The following is a 20114-nucleotide window of genomic DNA, read 5'->3' as shown; positions in this document are numbered from 1 at the left end:
AAGGCATGAGAACAACAGAGACTTGAGGAATACCCACAGAAGAAAGCTAAGCCAGAAACATAACAAAGACGGCACAGTCAGCCAGGAAGGGATCTAGGAAGAAGGATGCCATGAAAACCAAGAGAGAAAAGGGCTTCAAGAAAGAGCCAGCAAAGGCAGAGGCTAAATCGAGATCAAAGAGGATGAAGATAAATCAAAACCACAGCAGAAAGTGAATGGCCATATTGAATTGGTTAAGATTACCTATTTCCATCTCAACTGACAGAACTAAGTTTATCTTTGGGGGAGGTGGGGAAGGGGAATGGACACTTGGAGGAAAACAGACTTTAGTTATCATTCTTGCTGCCTGTAGTCCAAGACCAACAAAAGAGAAACTCTTTTCTGAATGATTTTTTTTCGTAAGGACTACACTCACCAAACTGTGGAGCAGGCAAGATTCTAGCCGCTCGAATTGGGCCATGTCGAACAGAGAAGAGCTCTTGTGCTTCGCCACTGATCTGCATAAGAGAAGAAAGAAAATATTTCAGTGGGAAAATGAAGGTCACAACAGTATTATATAAAAACAAGATCTTCTAAATTTTATAACAATATTTTGTCTGAAATATATATACATACACCCACACCCATTTATTTTTGGTCATACACGTTAAGTATATTCATATCTTAAATTACTGCAAGTAATTTTAGAAAACTGTAAGAGTACACACTTGATATGAACAGAAAAAAAGGGTCTGTTCTGGAAGTCTATAATTTTTATCTTATTAAACCATTAGAAATCTGTACAGTTCCTGCACAACTGCCTTCTCTTTGAGAACAAAACAACTGTAATACTACTGTGAAAATCTCACCTTAAATATTGTAGCAACTTTAACAAATATGTTGTAAATGAGAAAAAGCAATACCTATTGCAAAGAACACTTAGGTGAAATGTGAATAACTTAGGTATACTTATGGTTAGGCAACTAATTGTCTGTTAACCTTGAGTAAATCATGTAACCTCAATAAGCCTAAATTCTTTCACAATCATAAAATGAAAAGGAAAAGCTGCTAAAAAAAGCTGCCAGGATACTTCTAATTTCAATATTCTATGAACAAAAAATTCCATATATACATACAACTTTTAAAAGTCATCATTTTTATTATACACATAAATATACACATAGCTCAAACATTATGAGTATCTAAGCACTTTGAGTCATTCATTCTATTAATTCAAAAGGTAAAGGGTATGTTCAGGACATTTTTCGGGGGATAAACATTTTTTTAAAAGAAGAACAAAAGGTAAAGAGGTATGGTAATATGTGTCAAGTGTGAAAACTACTGCTTTTCAAACTGCTGATTGAAGCACTGAGCAGATTAAATTATAGTTCAGAATAGCTTTCCTATTTCCATCTCAACTGACAGAACTACGAGTTTATCTTTGGGGGAGGTGGGGAAGGGGGATGGACAGATTAAATTACTGTACATGGTACTGTAGTTCTTAAACCATTTTCATAATTGCCTAGTGTTTGATGAAATATGCAATACCAGAGAAAATGGCAAACATTATAAAACCAGTTCAAGATACAAAAGAACTTACAACCAATGTAATAAAGATATAAATTCAATAGAGGAAACATACTGATGGTATTTTTTTAAATACCTGCCTGCCATACAAGCAGTTTAAAATATCAAAGATGTATACATTATAAAATTAGAAGTGTATAAATCTTACAATATTACTATAAATCTACAGAGCTCTCTTTTAGAGTAACTACTTTTTTAGATTTTCAGCTTCTATCTGAATTTAAGAGCTGAAAATTATAAATATTTTTGTTTCTTAAAATGTTAAGTTGTGATAACGCCTAAATAACTATCACATTCATTTTGCTTATGGTCATTACTACAAATTATTTATTAGCAAGAAATCCTTCTGTAGCACTTGGGATGCAGATGTGAAGAATGCTAGGACTAACTGTGCAACAATAGCACCACCTATCACCAATGAAACACATAAAAGCTATAAACTCATTATTCCAAACTATAAGAACTTTACTCTACAAATTCCTTTGTAACTTTTAATTTTCAGAATAAAAACCATGGCCATTACAGTCCACATTTTATTATTACAGAACAAAATTTAAAATTTAGAAAAAGTCTTCAAAGGTTATTTGTTCAACTTCCCCTGCAATGTAGTATCATACATTCTCTGAAATCTAAAAATTACAGTCTTTTTTATTTTAAGCATATATATGCTAAAAGGCGTAACACTAATGTAATCTAATTATATTACAGATGTGTTATTGGCTATTTCCACCTACCTTTTAAAATTTTAACAATAGCCAAAAGAATAAAAACACTGCCAAGCCATTTACATTTTAAAAATAAATTATTGTAACAGGTAAGTGTTACCCAATACACATGCTATTTCTATTAATAAAATAAAAAATATATTTTAAAATAATACCATAGAACTTACATTGAAATTATATTTCAAGTAATGAAAAATACTTCTCACTTTACACTTATAATAAATTATAGTATTATAAAACAAAATCCACCATTCTGTACTATTATTTCCATATGCCAGAGTTCTAGTACTTAGCTTTTGGTCCTATCAAATAAAACCTTTATGTTAAAGAAGTGTAACCATATTTAAATGAGCTGCTGTACTCAATTATTCAAAAAAAAAGAATAAAACAAATCTGTCTTAGCATACTCACAATATGATAAAAGTTTGCTATCATTGTATTTAATACACAAGAGCTTATTTTGACATCAAAAAACATTTTGAAACCTGAATATACAATACTTTTCAGCAAAACAGCTTTCAAAACAAACCTAAATGCCCTATTCTAAGCTTGTATCTTAAATACTTCCTTACACATAAGGCAATGGGTGAGGGGAGGAAAAAAACATTTGGACTGATTTTAAAATGCATCCCCACATTCACTGTCCATTCTTCATTACCTCTATGGTCCTGGGATCTGTGTTTAATTATAACTCGGGGGTGGGGATTGGGGGGAGCAGAGGAAACATTGTGTCACATTTATAGATATTTCTGAATATATTAAAATCAGGATTGTACAACCTACTGAAATTAGAAGCATAATTCTAAACCATCCTATGTGAGTCACAAAATGTCAAACTTCCTCGAGGAGAGAACTCTCCAAATAGTCTGTGGGAATTCTACATTAGAGTACCATTTCAGAACAGAAACAGTGTTAACGTTTATACAGATATGATGCATACATTTCGGAAAGGACACACAGACTTTACAGATTCTGCTTTAGCTATTTTTCTGAATAATAATTTTATACATTATGTCCACTGATAATTTTGCCTTCAAATAAGTGCCAAAACTGATTTTTTTATAAGGCTGTCAAGAGTGATTTTTTAGGTTTTAAGAAAAGAGCTCATTAAAAATGGCAAGGAATCTCAGAGATAAGGATTTTCTAAATCCTGAAAAGAAGTATACTAAACTGTAAGTTCACTTTTAAAGCAACAATAGCAATAAATAGAAGAGTAGAACTACAAGGAAGGAGAGTCCAAGCAGTATTCCAGCTTCCTGGCAACTGTGATAACTTGGGGAGAGGAGCGAACAGGGAGAAAGCCTCTCTAAGAGCTCCTCATGGTCTCTGCCTTTGTTCTTACTGGCATTTTAATTTCTGATGACAGACTTTTGTTGTTTGGGGCATAAACCGGACGTACCAGTTTGGAGGCACAATAAGGAGAACAAAGAATGATTTGTTCACACTGTAGGAAAAAAAATCTTTTCCAACCATAGAAAATAGCTTTCGCATGGTGAAAATATGCAAATTACATACCAAACCAAAAAAGGGGTGGGGGTAGTACAAGTTTAGAATCTCACAACTCAATCTAAGGCAAAAGGAAATTACAACAGCTAAGACAATAATATACACACAGAAAAGGCTATACAAGTTCTGGGAGAGCTGTAGAAGTGCTTTTAGAGAATTCTAAAAGCAAATGAAGGTTATCTTGCCCTCAGAATCAAACTTATTTCTAAACTTCTGATGACTTTTCATAGACCAATTATAATATAGAAAATTCAAATACCAAAAGACAATAAAAATACTGCTTTATAATGCTGCATTATTAGGACAAGAGTACACATTCACAACCCCACTTTCCCCTATAGATACTGGTTAAATGGATGTTTGTGGTCCACAAATGATTTTTTTTTTTTTAGCAAACTTTATCGAAAGGTAACAAACAGAAAAAATACATACATCTTAAGTATATGTATAACATGAATTTTAAATGTTAGCACACCTCTGAACCAAAAGACATCAAGAAACAGAATATTATGGATACTCAGAAGGTCCTGCTACATCTCTTTTCAGTCATAATCCCACCTCAAGAGTGGCCATAACTACAATCCTGATTTCTATTACTTTAAGTTCTACTTGTTCATCTTAATGTAAATGGGTTCCCACAATATGTACCCTTGGGAATGGCTTCTTCCACACATTACTATGCTTATGAAATTAATTCATGTTGTTCCATGGAATTGTAGTTTTATACCTATTGCTACATAGATTTCCATTGTATGAAAATATTAATTTTTTTTTTTTTTTTTTTGAGAAGGAGTCTCGCTCTGTCACCCAGGCTGGAGTGCAGTGGCGTGATCTTGGCTCACTGCAAGCTCCACCTCCTGGGTTCACGCCATTCTCCTGCCTCAGCCTCCCAAGTAGCTGGGACTACAGGCACATGCCACCACGTCCGGCTAATTTTTTGTATTTTTAGTAGAGACGGGGTTTCACTGTGTTAGCCAGGATGGTCTCAATCTCCTGACATTGTGATCTGCCCGCCTCGGCCTCCCAAAGTGCTGGGATTACAGGCGTGAGCCACCGTGCTTGGCCGAAAATATTACAATTTTATCCATTGTACTACTGTTCATGGACCTCTGAGTTGTTTTTACTTTTTTACTTCAGTTTTTAGCTCTTAAGATGTCAAGGAGGCCAGGCACAGTAGCTCATGCCTATAATCCCAGCACTTTGGGAGGCCAAGGTAAGTGGATCACTTGAGGTCATGAGTTCGAGACCAGCCTGGCCAACATGGTGAAAAGCCGTCTCTACCAAAAATACAAAAATTAGCTGGGCATGGTGGCACACACCTGAAGTCCCAGCTACTCGGGAGGCTGAGGTGCGAAGATTGCTTGAACCCAGGAGGCGGAAGTTGCAGTGAGCTGAGATTGCACCATTGCACCACTGCACCATTGCAGTGAGCTGAGATTGCACCAGCCTAGGCAACAGAGCAAGGCTCAGTCTCAAAAAAAAAAAAAAAAAAAAAAGATGTCAAGGAAAATTGCGAAAGATTTTGAAATGCTGAATAGATTACTTTGTGTTCTGTGTTTTTTCTATGGATTACCAAGAGCTCTCTCTAGCAGACCCTTTGGGGTTATCTGATTCTATAGGGGATCCACACTTTGTCTTTGACTGGGCTACTACTGTACAATACTCCAAGCTGTCAAAAACTGATAGTGATGCAATTGATTCTTGTGCACAGAAATGCAAATGAATTTTGTCTGGTAGAGATACAAGTGAATTCCACTCTGTAGAAAAGACTATTCCAAACAGTACATTTTAGTGCCAACAGAATATTAACCAAGCTTGTATCTATTAGAAAATTTATTTTAGTATTCCTAATTGCTTCTCTGCGATATTCACCTTCTCCTTGGAACCAGCTATAATAACATCCCAAATCCCTAATCAATGAGTTAAAAAAAATGCAGGATATCTGTCCCTTATATAGTTGTATGAGATCACTGTTTTACCATTTTGAAAACAACATAATAAAGAATATTGATATAAACATTCTCACAAATGCCTTTTAGTAAACATGTATATGTATTTCTCTTGGATATACATCTAGTAGAGTAACTACTTCTGTATATTAGGGCAGGCACATGTGTATCTTTTGTAGATTTAATTTTCCAATGTGATTCTACCAATTTACACTTCCACCAGCAACGTACAAGAGTTCTATCTGCGGCCGGGCGCGGTGGCTCACGCCTGTAATCCCAGCACTTTGGGAGGCCGAGGCAGGCGGATCACGAGTCAGGAGATCAAGACCACCCTGGCTAACACGGTGAAACCCCGTCTCTACTAAAAATACAAAAAATTAGCCGGGCGCGGTGGCGGGCGCCTGTAGTCCCAGCTACTCGGGAGGCTGAGGCAGGAGAATGGCGTGAACCTGGGAGGCGGAGCTTGCAGTGAGCCGAGATCGTGCCACTGCACTCCAGCCTGGGTGACAGAGCGAGACTCTGTCTCAAAAAAAAAAAAAAAAAAAAAAAAAAAAGAGTTCTATCTGCTCCACATCCTAGCCAATATTTAGTGTCAGCCATTCTGGTAGGTGTCCAAAAATTATGGATTTAAATCAATAGATGCATGGTAACTGAAATGCATAAATCAGTCTCCAATGGATATGTAATGCTGCCCCAAAGTAAATATATAAATAATTAGTCTTTATTATAATGGCCCTCCATGAGGGCAGATGATGTAAGACTTTTGTCCTGAAGGACCATAGATAGGTATGATAGTACAGAATATTAATGAGATTCAAGGACTCAATTAAGCAGCTCTTGGAATAAGTAGAGTTTTTTTGTACATAATTAAATTCGTATCTTAATTCCGAATACAATAATGACCAATCCTTCCCTCAAACTAAGGTGCAATCATTAGGTTCTAGCAACACAATGTCCTTCAAAGCTAAAATACACTGATTTGTAAAAATTCAGACTTTCAGTTTCCAGGCCAACACATGGAGCTCAGAAGACTTCACTTAGATCTGACCACAAGTAAAAACCTGAATAGCTCTTCTTACATCTGTCAGAAAAATGACGTCATAGAGCAAACTGCTGCCCCAAAAATTGGAGAGACAAACAGGCAGATACAGAGAATCACAATTTACCAGGGCAGAAATCCACAAGCAAGAACCTTCTCAGGAATCAGTACCAAGGTAGGAACACCTAAACTGTGATTCACAAATTTCTAGAGGCTCAATGTGGACAAGACATTGTAAAATGTAAAAATTAAAAATTGTAAAAAGTAAAAATTCCAGGGGAACCCAGACCTGGGGGCTCTCACACTGATGTGTTTTACCTCCACCAGGCTCTAACAGCCAATACTGAATAAAAATCTCCTCGCGCCTCTGGCAGTGGGTGTGAAAATGGAACCATCTTGAAATATGCCAGACTAGATCATTCTGTTCTTAACAAAGCCTGGCCTCGACAGAAACTACTTTATGAGAGCCTAACTTGCTGGGGTTATATCAGAGCTTAACCTACCTGGGAAAAGGTAAATACCCAAATCCAATCTCCTCTTACCTTCCTGTCTCACTTGAGGATGTTAAAAAACACACCACACACACTCAAAAAAATAATGAGAAACAAAGGACTAAAACTTACCCACAGGACTGTAGAATGGTTTCCCTCCCCACACATCGCCACTCAATTACTAACGTCCCATTTACCATAGTTCCTTTTACCCAATACAGCATATCCTCCTTTTTTTTCTTTTTTCTTTTTTTTTTTTTTTTTGAGACAGGGTCTCACTCTGTCACCCAGGCTGGAGTGTAGTAGCATGATCTCGGCTCATTGCTGCCTCGGACCCCCTGGGCTCAAGTGATTCTCCCACCTCAACCTCTCAAGTAGCTGGGACTACAGGTGCCCACCACCATGCTCAGCTGAATTTTTTTGTATGTTTTTGTAGAGACGAGGTTTCATCATATTGCCCAGGCTAGTCTTGAACTCCTGGCCTCAGTGATCCACCAGCCTCACTCTCCCAAACTGCTGGGATTACAGGTGTGAGCCACCACACATGGACCATATCTTCCTTTTAACAAAAAATTAGAAAACATACTAAAAGGCAAACAATACAATCTGAAGAGACTCAACAAGCATCAGAACCAGAATCAGAACTGGTAAGCTCAGAGAACAGCATGCGGGATAAATGCCCCAAAAAACCCTACACCAAGGCATACCATTTTCAAATTTCAAACATATCAAAGATAAAGAAAAAATCTTGAAAGAAGCCAAAGGAAATATTACCTACTTGTAGAAGAGCAAGGATAAGAATTACATTGCCTTTTCCTCATAAACGATGCAAGCAAGAAGAGAGTGAAGCACTTAGAGTGTTGTGTGAAAAAAAAAACAAAACAAAAACAGCAACCTCTAATTCTGTATCCTGAAAACTCATCCTTCAAAAACAAGAGACAAAAACTTTCTCGGACAAACAGGAACCGAGAGAATTTGTTGCTGGTAGACCTGCCTGGCAAGAAATGTTAAAAGAAGTTCTGCAGAGAAAAAGGTAGCAATATAGGTCAGAAACTCAGATTTACATAAGGAAAGAAAAACAACAGAGAAGAATAAGTGAAGGTGAAATAAAATTTATTTTTCTTTCCTCTTTTTTTCAGACAGAGTTTTGCTCTTGTCACCCAGGCTGGAGTACAATGGCGTGATCTCAGCTCACTGCAACCTCTGCCTCCCGAATTCAAGCGATTCTCCTGCCTCAGCCTCCCAAGTAGAAGGTATTACAGGTGCCTGCCACTACACCTGGCTAATTTTCGTAGTTTTAGTAGAGACAGGGTTTCACCACATTGACCAGGCTGGTCTCGATCTCCTGACCTCAGGTGATCCACCTGCCTCGGCCTTCCAAAGTGCTGGGATTATAGGCATGAGCCACTGCGCCCGACCCAAAACTTATTTTTCTTACGAATTTTTTTACAGATAATAGTTTGTTCAAAATAATAGCAACATAGTGAAACCCCATCTCTACTAAAAATGCAAAAAGTAGCCGGGTGTGGTGGTGCATGCCTGTAATCCCAGCTACTCGGGAGGCTGAGGCAGGAGAATCACTTGAACTGAAGAGGCAGGGGTTGTAGTGAGCCAAGATTGCACCACTGCACTCCAACCCGGGCAACAAGAGTGAGACTCCGTCTCAAAAAATTAAATATAATAAAATAAATAAAAAATAAAAGAACAGAAATCATTCAATGACCACAATAGAATTATTAAAGTAGAAATTACATTATTAAAGTAGAAATAGAAAGCTGGAAAATAACCAAATATTTGAAGATTAAACAACATAATTCTAAATAGCACACAGGTCAAAGAAGAAAGCTCCAGAGAAATGTTCAAACATGTTTAACCAATGAAAATGAAAACACAACTTAAGAAAATTTGTGAAATGCAGTGAAAGCAGTGCATAGAGGGAAATCTGTAGCACTGACTGAATATATTATAAAACAAGAAAGATCTAAAATTAAAAATGTAACCTTCCACCTTAAAAAAAAAACTAGAAAAAGAAGAGCAAATTGAATCCAAAGTAAGTGGAAGAAAATAAATAATATAAAATAGAGCAGAAATCAATGAAATTGAAAACAGAAAATCAATAGAGAAGGTCAATGAAACCAAAAGCTGGTTCTTTGAAACGATGAATAAAATTAAGCCTCTAGCCAAGCTAATTGAAAAAGAAACAGAGAAGGCACATACTACTAATATTAGAAATGAAAGGGGGGAGGCTGGGTTCAGTGGCTCATGCCTGTAATCCCAACATTTTGAGAGGCCAAGGCAGGTGAATCATCTGAGGTCAGGAGTTCAAGACCAGCCTGGCCAACGTGGTGAAACCCTGTCTTTACTAAAAATACAAAAATTAGCCAGGCGTGGTGGTGCGTGCCTGTAATCCCAGCTACTCAGGAGTCTGAGGCAAGAGAACCGCTTGAACCTTGGAGGCAGCGGTTGCAGTGAGACAAGATCGCGCCATTGCACTCCAGCCTTGGCAACAGAGCAAGACTTGGTCTCAAAAATAGGAAGGAAGGAAGGAAAGAAGGAAGGAAGGAAGGAAGGAAGGAAAGGAGGGAGGGAGGGAGGGAAGGAAAAGAGGGGAGATCACTAAAGATCCCATGGACATTAAAAGGATAATAAAGGAACATTACGAACAACTCTATGCCCACAAGTTTGATAACCTAGATGAAATGGACCAACCCCTTGAAAGACACAATCTGCCAAAACTCACACAACAATAAATAGACAACCTGAATAGGTCTACACCTATTAAAGAAATTGACTCAGTAATTAATAACCTTCCAAAATAGAAAGCACCCAGGACCAGATGAATTCACTGGTGAATTCTACCATACATTTAAGAAAGAAATAATACCAATTCTTTATCATTCTCTTTGGAAGACAGAAGCATAGAGAATGCTTCCTAAATCATCATTTTAGGAGGCCAGTATTACTCTAACACCAGAACCACAAAAAAGACGTTAGGCTGTGTGTGGTGGCTCACTCCTGTCATCCCAGCACTTTGGGAGGCTGAGGTGGGTGGATCACTTGAAGCCAGGAGTTCGAGACCAGCCTGGCCAACATGGAAAAACACCGTCTCTACTAAAAATACAAAAATTAGCTGGGCATGGCGGCATGCGCCTGTAAGAAACAAAAAAAAAAGACATTACAAGAAAACCACAGATCAATATCTCTCATGAACACAGATGTGAAAATCCTCAACAAAATGCTAGCAAATCAAACCCAACAATGTATAAGAAGAATTATAGGCTGGGCACAGTGGCTCACACCTGTAATCCAAGCACTTTGGGAGGCCAAGGCAGGAGGATCACTTGAGTCCAGGAGTTTGACGTTAACAGTGAGCTATGATTGCACCACTGCGCTCCAGCCTGGGTGACGAAGTGAGACCCTGTCTCTGAAAATAAAATAAAGAACCAAGTGGAATTCACACCAAGTATGCAAAGCTGGTTCAACATTCAAAAAATGTTGAATGGCTCACTTAAGTAATAGCTCACTTACATTCACTTAATGGCTCACTTAACATAAGCCATCACACCAATAAGCTACATGGTAAAAATCACATGGTCAAATAACAGATGCAGAAAAAGCATATGACAAAATCCAACACCTATTTATGAAAGAAAAGAAAAAAACTCCTCAGAAACTAGGAATAGAAGGAAACTTCCGCAACCTGATTGAAGAACATCTACAAAAAAAGTCCAGCTAACATCACTTAACCTGTAATCCCAGCACTTTAGGAAGTAGAGATGAGTGGATCGCTTGAGCCCAGGAGTTTGAGACAAGCCTAGGCAACATGGCGAAACCCTGTCTCTATAAAAACCACAAAAATTAGTGCTGCATGGTGACATGCACCCGTGGTCCCAGCTACTCAGGAGGCTGAGTTGGGAGGATCACCTGAGCCCAGAAAGCAGGGGTTGTAGTGAGCTGAGATCGCGCCACTGCACTCAAGCCTGGGTGACAGAGTGAGACCCTGTCTCAAAAATAAAATAAAATAAAATAATAAATAAAATAAAATAAAAAATCATACTGAATGATGAGAAACTCGAAGCAGTTCCACTAAGATCAGGAACAAGGTAAGGATGTCCCCTCTCACCAGGTTTTTTAACATGACCCTAGCTAATACAGTAAGACAAGAAAAGGAAATAAAAGGTATAAAAACGGGAAAGAAATAAAACTGGCTTTGTTCACAGAAGACATGATCATCTATGTAAAAAATGCAAATGATTCAACAAAAAACTGGAACTGATAAGCAATTACAGCAAGGTTGCAGGATACAAGGTTAATATGCAAAAGTCACTTTCTTATATACAAGCATTAAACAAGTGGAATTTGAAATTTAAAAATACATTACCATGTACATTAGTGCCACCAAAAATGAAATACTTAGGTATAAATCTAATAAAATACATACGCAATCTATATGAGGAAAACTATAAAACTGATGAAACATATCAAAAAAGAACTAAATAAATGAAGAGACATTCCATATTCATGGATAGGAAGACTCAATATTGTCAAGATGTCAGTTCTTTCCAACTTAATGTACACATTCAATGTAATCCAAATCAAAATCAAAGCAAGTTATTCTGTAGCTATTGACAAATCAATTCTAAAGTTTCTACGGAGAGGTAAAAAATTCAGAATGGCAAACTAAATATAAAGGAGAAAGCAAAGTCAGAACACTGATGCTATCTGATTTCAAGACTTACTTTAAAGCTACAGTAACCAGAAGTGTAGTATTGGTGAAAGACTAGATAATTAGATCAATGGGGCAGAACAAAGAGTTCACAGACCCACATAAATACAGTCAACTGATCTTTGACATAATAGCACAGATAATACAATGGAGCCAAGATAGTCTTTTCAACAAATAGTGCTGAAAAAACTGGACATCCACATGCAATAAAATGAATATTGATACAGACCTTACACACTTCATAAAAATTAACTCCAAATGGATTACAGACCTAAATGTGAAACACCAAAGTCTGAAACTCAAAAAATAATATAGGAGTCTGGGCACAGTGGTTCACACCTGTAATCCCAGCACTTTGGGAGGCTGAAGTGGGAGGACTGCTTGAGGCCAAGAGTTCAAGACCAGCCTGAGCAACATAGCAAGACTCCATCTCTACTAAAAATCTAAAAATTAACTGGGTGTGGTAGTGTGCATCTGTGGCCCTAGCTACTCAAGAAGCTGAAGCAGGAGGATCACTTGAGCCCAGAGTTTAAAGCTGTAGTAAGCTAGGATCGCATTACTGGGTAATAGAAGCCTGGGTAGTAGAGCAAAACTCTAGCCTGGGGATTAGAGCAAGACTTTGTCTCTCAAACTAAATAAATAACAGGAGAAAATCTAGATGATACTGGGTATAGCAATGACTTTTTTGATACACCAAAAGCACCATCCGTGTAAGAAAAAAATAAGCTAGACTTGGTTAAAATTTAAAACTTCTACACTCCAAAAGACATTGTCAAGAGAATAAGCCAAGCCATAAACTGAGAAAACACTTGCAAAAGACACATCTGATAAAGTACTGTTACCTAAAATACACAAAGAACTTTTAAAACTCAACAATAAGAAAACAATCTGATTTTTTTTGAGACAGGGTCTGGATCTGTCACTCAGGCTGGAGTGCAGTGGTGTGATCAATGCTCACTACAGCCTCAACTTCCTGGGCTCAAGCATTTCTCCCACCTCAGCCTCCCAAGTAGCTGGGACCATGGGTACATGCCACCATGCCCAGCTAACTTTTTTAAAATTTTTTTGTAGAGATGGGGGTCTCACAAAGTTGCCCAGGCTGGTCTCAAACTCCTGGGCTCAAGCAATCATCTCACCTCAGCCTCTTAAAGTGCTAGGGTTATAGACGTCAGCTACCACACCCAACCAAACATCCAGTATTTAAAATTGGCCACTAGACATAAAAGATCATAGTAGAAGAATGCCTTGTGTTTATCTCGAGTGCATTTTGCCTTTCTGTCAAAAATACCTTTCATGTCAAAGGTAAATGACCTTTCATACCTTCATATTTTTCATATGAAAGGTATGAAAAATACCTTTCATACCTTCTGAATTAGTAACTGCTCTAATTTCACCTGGGAAGACAGGGAGCAAGAGCAGCCAATACCTGAGACCCCGGACATCTTGGTCTTATTCCAAAAATCATGTCCTATCACAACAATGCAAAATATGAAAAATACACCAGATCGTCTGTTACAAATTTTACAAATCAACAAAATCAATGATTCTAACAGTTCAGTAGAAAAGAAAATGGACTATGTTTGTAGCTATATAAATTTACTGAATCTGAGTTTGGTTTTAAAATAAGGTTAATAACATATTTTTTTTTACCAGGCAACAATATATAAATTGTATATTTGTATATATATATAAATGTATAATTGTATATTTGATAGCATATAATAATTGGCACTCAATAAATGATAGTTAATTCAAAGAGATGCTTGTTGAATGAATAAATTCATGAATGAATGATTCAGTCTATATTGGTCTCACTATTCTACCTTAAAGTTATTTAGCATAATATACCTTTGCTCTCCTGATCTCAAAGCATGCTATTAATATTTAACACGTAGAAATTTGTTAAAATACCATATTGAAGAATACATTTTGGTACAGCTCAGTGCTCAGGTCTTTTTTATTTATTTATTTATTTATTTTTGAGATGATGTCTTGCTCTGTCGCCAGGCTGGAGTGCAATGGTACGATCTTGGCTCACTGCAACCTCCACCACCCAGGTTCAAGCAATTCTCCTGCCTCAGCCTCCTGAGTAGCTGGGATTACAGGCATGCACCACCACGCCCAGCTAATTTTTGTATTTTTAGTAGACTTGGGGTTTCACCGTGCTGGCCAGGATGGTCTTGATCTCTTGACCTTGTGATCTGCCCGCCTCAGCCTCCCAAAGTGCTGGGATTACAGATGTGAGCCACAACACCCAGCCCAGTTCTTGAACTCACTAATACATTACTTCCTATGATTTACAGCCTTGGAGAAAAGAACTATTACCAAGGTGGTAAGCAGCATCTCGTCTATGTAGCAGGTTTTATCACACTAGTCTTCATAATCCCATCCAAGATCAAGCCAGTCTCCACTCTCTCTTTTATCTATTTATATGTTTTTACTTGCAACTTGTTTTCCTTGCTACCAGTGATCTAAAAATAGCCCATTTAAACACATAAATGTAGAGTTACCAATCTTTGCTAATTGTTTCACATGTACTAACCATATGGACACAAATGAAGATCAGTAGTTAAAAAGATCAGTAGTTTAAAAAGCTAAAAAGTAACACCAATAAAATCCTATTGGGGAGAAAAAGTTAATCTAAGGACTTTAGTTATTAACAATGTGTCAATATAAGCTCATCAATTGTACTAAATGTACTACACTAATGCAAATGTTAATAGTTGAAAATAGGAGGGCTGGCCAGGCACAGTGGCTCACACCTATAATCCCAGCACTTTGGGAGGCCGAGGCTGGCAGATCACCTGAGGTTAGAGTTTGAGACCAGCCTGGAAAACATGGCGAAACCCCATCTCTACTAAAAATACAAAAAGTAGCGGGGCGTGGTAGCAAGCACCTATAATCCCAGCTACTTGGGAGGCTGAGGCGGGAGAATTGCTTGAACCTGGAAGGCGGTGGTTGCAGTGAGCCAAGATCGTGCCACTGCACTCCAGCCTGGGCGACAAAGCCAGACTCTGCCTCAAAAAAAAAAAAAAAAAAAAAAAATAGGAGGGTGATAAGCGGATACATGAGAGGTCTCTGTATTTTCACTTCAATTTTTCTGTAAACCTAAAACTACTCAAATAAATAAAGCCTATTAATTTAAACATATATAGAAAATGTTAAAATCCCACAAATAAATGTTAATCTTCCACAATAGGAAGGAAAAAAAATCAAGGATAAAAGGTAAAAATATAGAGATTAGAGAAAGAAAGTCTTCTACTAAGGAATTCAGTTCCTAAAGCAACAAAAACACCTCACGTAACCCATTTAAATATACACACTAAGGCCAGGAGCGGTGGCTCATGCCTGTAATCCCAGCACTTTGGGAGGGCGAGATGGGCAGATCACCTGAGGTCAGAAGTTTGAGACCAGCCTGGCCAACATGGCAAAACCCCATCTCTACTAAAAATACAAAAATTAGCTGGGTGTGATGGCGTACACCTGTAATACCAGCTACTCAAGAGGCTGAGGCATGAGAATTGCTTGAACTGGGAGGCAGAGGTTGCAGTGAGCAAAGATTATGCCACTGCACTCCAGCCTGGGCGACAGAGCAAGACTTTGTCTCAATAAATAAATAAACAAACAAGCAAACAAACACATGTATAGTTATCAATTTGCTTATTATTTCACATGTACTAATCATACAGATACAACTGGAAGGAATGAAGTTCCTTAAAAAGAAGATTGATTCATTATAGTTTTTTTAACTTAAAAATTAATAACAATAATTTACTTTTAATTAGGGAGAAATTGTAAAAACGTAAAGGAGAATGTGGGAGGCATGGTAGGTATCATCTTATACTAAGGAATTCAGTTAAGAAGCAACAAAAAGAACTCACCTAGCTACGTGAGTGGCCAAAGTAACTACAGAGCCAGCTCTACTGAAAGCTGAGAGTCTCTCCCTCAAATCACCCTGTAGGCCAATTTGATAATATAAAATTTTCATTTTATAGATAAGGAAACAAAGAAAAAGGCTGCCAAAAATAACCAGCCCAAAGAGGCATCAGAATCTCCTATAAATACACTATATTCAAAATAGTTCTTAAACTCAGACCTCTTTTTCTCTAACAAGTCACTGTTAGTGTATTATTTTATTTTTTACAGCTCTGCCTCCACAATTTTAAAAACTTAAGATAGCATAGTTTGAGGAAAGTTTTCCTAATAGTAAAGAGTAGTCCTTTTGAAAGCTCCTAAAATTAGGAGGAAGAGGGGAACAAGTTTTTTGTTTTGTTTTGTTTTTTGCCTGCCTAACCACAAACGATTCAGTTAATATCAGAGTGTCAGTATCTCTGTAACCTACTGTGTATACCATCAAGAAAAAAAATGCAAGCCACAAAAATCGCCTAAAAGGCATATTTGTGAGGACAACAACTTATAGAACAGATATTTGCTGACCACATAAAGAAAACAGCAATCCGGTCTGTATTTTGGTCTTGACACTAAATTCATATTACAAAACTTCAGGCAGGCAGGAAGTAAATTTCAAGAACAATATAAAAACCACAGAACACAAATAATGATTGGAACTTGTAATCATATTTTCATACTTCCAGATTTTTGCACACATAGAAAGGAGTGTTTTAAGGCAACTTTAACCTTTCCCCTTCAGCCTGATTTTCTAAAGGAAGATCAAAGAAAAGCGGTTTGAACTCAAATGTTCCTTCAGTTATGCAACACTGATTTAGACATTACACTTCAAACTCTAGCCATTACTTCAGCATGCACCAATCCAAATATCATTCCAGTCCTTTGAAGCCGCCTTAATGGTATCTTCCATTTGCAACTAACACTTTGGTAGTCAAAAGATCTTACTCAGGGTAGATGTTAATGTAAAACCACTCAGACTACACTGACACACACGCCTGGAGGCAGACGAGAAGGTGTTCAGAAGTCAATGTAACACCATTATAGAGAGTGTCGGCCTAGCGGCTGTCATAAACACTTCATAATCACTCAGACACACAAACTGGATTCTCTTTATTATTTTATTACAAGCTGATAGGTGTTCAATTGAAAAGTGAAGAGAGAAAGCAGTGCAACAGATAAACCAATTTTGGTTCATCGCCTCTTTCCACTTTTAAGACTGAATTTGTTACATTTTAATGGTATTGTAAACCTATCTTGATTTAACCCATTGATTAAAGAAGATAGATTTGCAATAGATAATTAACCAAGGAGAAACTGTTTATATTAAATAGAAGCCTAAAAGTTTTTTCCATAAAATAGCTATCATATTAACTTGTAAGATTAACAAGATGATTTTTTTTAATGACTGACAACATCAATGTAAGCAGTAAGTGGAACAACTGTAACTCCCAAATACTGCAAATGGAAATATACAACAATACAGCCTATTTGGAAAACCCCTGGGCAATTTCTTTTTGTTTTGGGGGGGGGGGCCACAATTTCTAATAGTTAAATATATGCCACCTACCCTGTGACTAAGCAATCTCACTAGGTATCTTAAAAAAAAAAAAAAAAGAGTCCATATATCTACAAGAATGTTCACACTTTATTCATTATAGGCAAAGGCCAGAAACACAAAGCCCATCAAAAAGAAAATAACTAAACAGATTATGGTGTATTTAAATAGTGAAATAAAACACAATAATAAAAACAAAAAAATGCAAACTACCATGATATAGCAACAACACAGACGAATCTAAAAAATATATTTAGCAAAAGAGAACAGATGCAAAAGAGTACATACTGTGTGCCTCTATTTATACAAAGTTCAATGCATGCAAAACTAATATGGGGTCAGAATAGTGATTATCTTATCCTGGAAGGAGGAGAAATATTGACTGGAAAATTTTATGAGTACAAAAATGTTCTACATTTTCTCCCCAATGGTGGTTTCATGTACTTGTGTATGTATACACACAAGCATGCATACAGACATATATAAACACACATATATACACACACATATACACAAGTAAAAATCATCAAAATATAGACCTGAGATTTGTGCATTTCTTAGTATGTATATTATCTTTATTTTTAAAAAGATATTATCAGGTGTGGTGGCTCATGCCTGTAATCCCAGCACTTCGGGAAGCTGAGGCGGAAGACTGCTTGAGGTCAGGAGTCCGAGACCAGCCTGACCAACATGGTGAAACCCTGTCTCTACTAAAAGTACAAAAAGTAGCTGGGCGTGGTGGCGGGCACCTGTAATCCCAGCTACTTGGGAGGCTGAGGCAGAAGAATCACTTGAACCCAGGAGGTGGAGGTTGCAGTGAGCCAAGATCACCCCACTGTGCTCTAGCCTAGGTGACAAAGTGAGACTCCGTCTCAAAAATAAAATAAAATAAAAATAAAAAGATATCTGTCATAAACAAATTGTGGTATTCCATACAATGAAATATTATTCAGCATCTGAATAAGCTATCAAGTCATGAAAAGACATGAAAGAACCTTAAACGCATATTACTAAGTCAAAGAAACCAATCTGAAATGGCTACCTACCATGTGGTGATTCCAACTACATGGAAAAGGCAAAAGAACGGACATGGTAAAAAGATCAATGGCGCCCAGGGCTTATCAGGGAGGGAGGGATGAATAGATAGAGAACAGAGGATGTGTAGGGCAGTGAGAGTATTCTGTGTGATATTACAATAGTGGATATTATCTGTCAAAACACATAGAAAGTATACCACCAAAAACCAGGCCGGGTATGGTGGCTCACACCTGTAATCCCAGAACTTTGGGAGGCCGAGGTGGGCAGATCACTTGACGTCAGGAGTTCCAGACCAGCCTGGGTAACATGGCGAAACCCCAACTCTACAAAAAAATAGAAAAATTAGCCAGGCATGGTGGCACGCACCTGTAGTCCCAGCTACCCAGGAGGCTGAGGTGGGAGGATCACTCGAGCCTAGAAGGCAGAGGCTATAGTGAGCCGAGATCGCACCATTGTACTCCAGCATGGCCAACAGAGCAAGACCCTGTGTCAAAAAAAAAAAAAAAAGGAAAAAAGCATACCACCAAAAATGAATCCTACTGTAAGCTATGGACTGTGGGTGACAATAACGTATCAATGTATGTTCATGGATTGTAACAATTTTACCACTGTGGTGCTTGGGGGTGTTGACAGTTGGGGAGGTTGTGTACAATATGGAGGCAGGAGGTATATGGGACCTCAGTATACTTTCTACTCAATTTTGCTGTGAACCTAAAACTGCCCTTAAAAATAAAGTCTGTTTTTTTTTTTTCCTTTCCTGTCAGGCGAGAGCTGTGCGAGGCGAGAGTCTCAGATGCCATTTCTTGTTTTCTTTACATAAACAGAACAGCCCTGCTGCAAAGATGGTCAACGTACCTAAAAACCCGAAGAACCTTCTGTAAGGAGTGTGGCAAGCATCAGCCTCACAAAGTGACACAGTATAAGAGCAAGGATTCCTTGTATGCCCAGGGAAAGAGGCGCTATGATTGGAAGAAGAGTGGCTATGGTGGGCAGACAAAGCCAATTTTCCTGAAGAAGGCTAAGACCACAAAGAAGACTGTGCTAAGGCCAGAAAGTGTTGAGCCTAACTGCAGACCCAAGAGGATGCTGGCCATTCAGAGATGTAAGCATTTTGAACCAGGAGGAGATAAGAAGAGAAAGGGCCAAGTGATCCAGTTCTAAACTTTGGGATATTTTTCTTTTAATTTTGAAGAGAAAATGTTGAAGCCACAGAAAAATTACCTGAGAGAAAATACAGTGATATGTTTAAAAAATAAATAAATAAAAATTTTTTAAAAAGGCTGTTTTTTAAAAGATATCTGTTAAAGAACTTGACCTAGTTAAATATAACCCTTAATTTTTTCAAGTGTAAAATAAGACTAACACTAACCAGTAAAATTGACAGGATAATAAAAAATATGTGCAATATGCCTAAAATAATGTATGGTGCATTCTGAATATTCCAGTTATAACTATTTTTTTTTTCATATTCTACGAAATTTTACTAAGCAGCACAAGTGTTAAAACTCCTCCCTCTTGGCCAGTAGCAGTGGCTCACGCCTGTAATCCCAGCACTCTGGGAGGCCGAGGCAGGCAGATCACGAGGTCAGGAGATCGAGACCATCCTGGCT

General features: G+C 37.7%; 1 protein-coding gene and 1 pseudogene across 18 annotated transcripts in view; one reads left to right on the top strand and one right to left on the bottom strand.

Moving 5' to 3' along the window:
* BCAS3 (BCAS3 microtubule associated cell migration factor) overlaps positions 1-20114 on the bottom strand; it is a 703320-nt gene that overhangs the window by 632562 nt on the left and 50644 nt on the right. For all 18 annotated transcript variants that reach the window (XM_054457118.2, XM_063655621.1, XM_054457116.2 and 15 more), the window contains exon 6: positions 416-497. In XM_054457118.2, the coding sequence (XP_054313093.1) occupies positions 416-497 (82 nt within the window). The remainder of the gene's footprint in view (positions 1-415; positions 498-20114) is intronic.
* LOC129017070 (large ribosomal subunit protein eL42-like) lies at positions 19347-19722 on the top strand (annotated as a pseudogene).

Source organism: Pongo pygmaeus, chromosome 19 (genome assembly GCF_028885625.2).
Source record: "Pongo pygmaeus isolate AG05252 chromosome 19, NHGRI_mPonPyg2-v2.0_pri, whole genome shotgun sequence".
NCBI lineage: Eukaryota > Metazoa > Chordata > Mammalia > Primates > Hominidae > Pongo > Pongo pygmaeus.
This window is presented reverse-complemented; position numbering and strand designations above follow the sequence as displayed.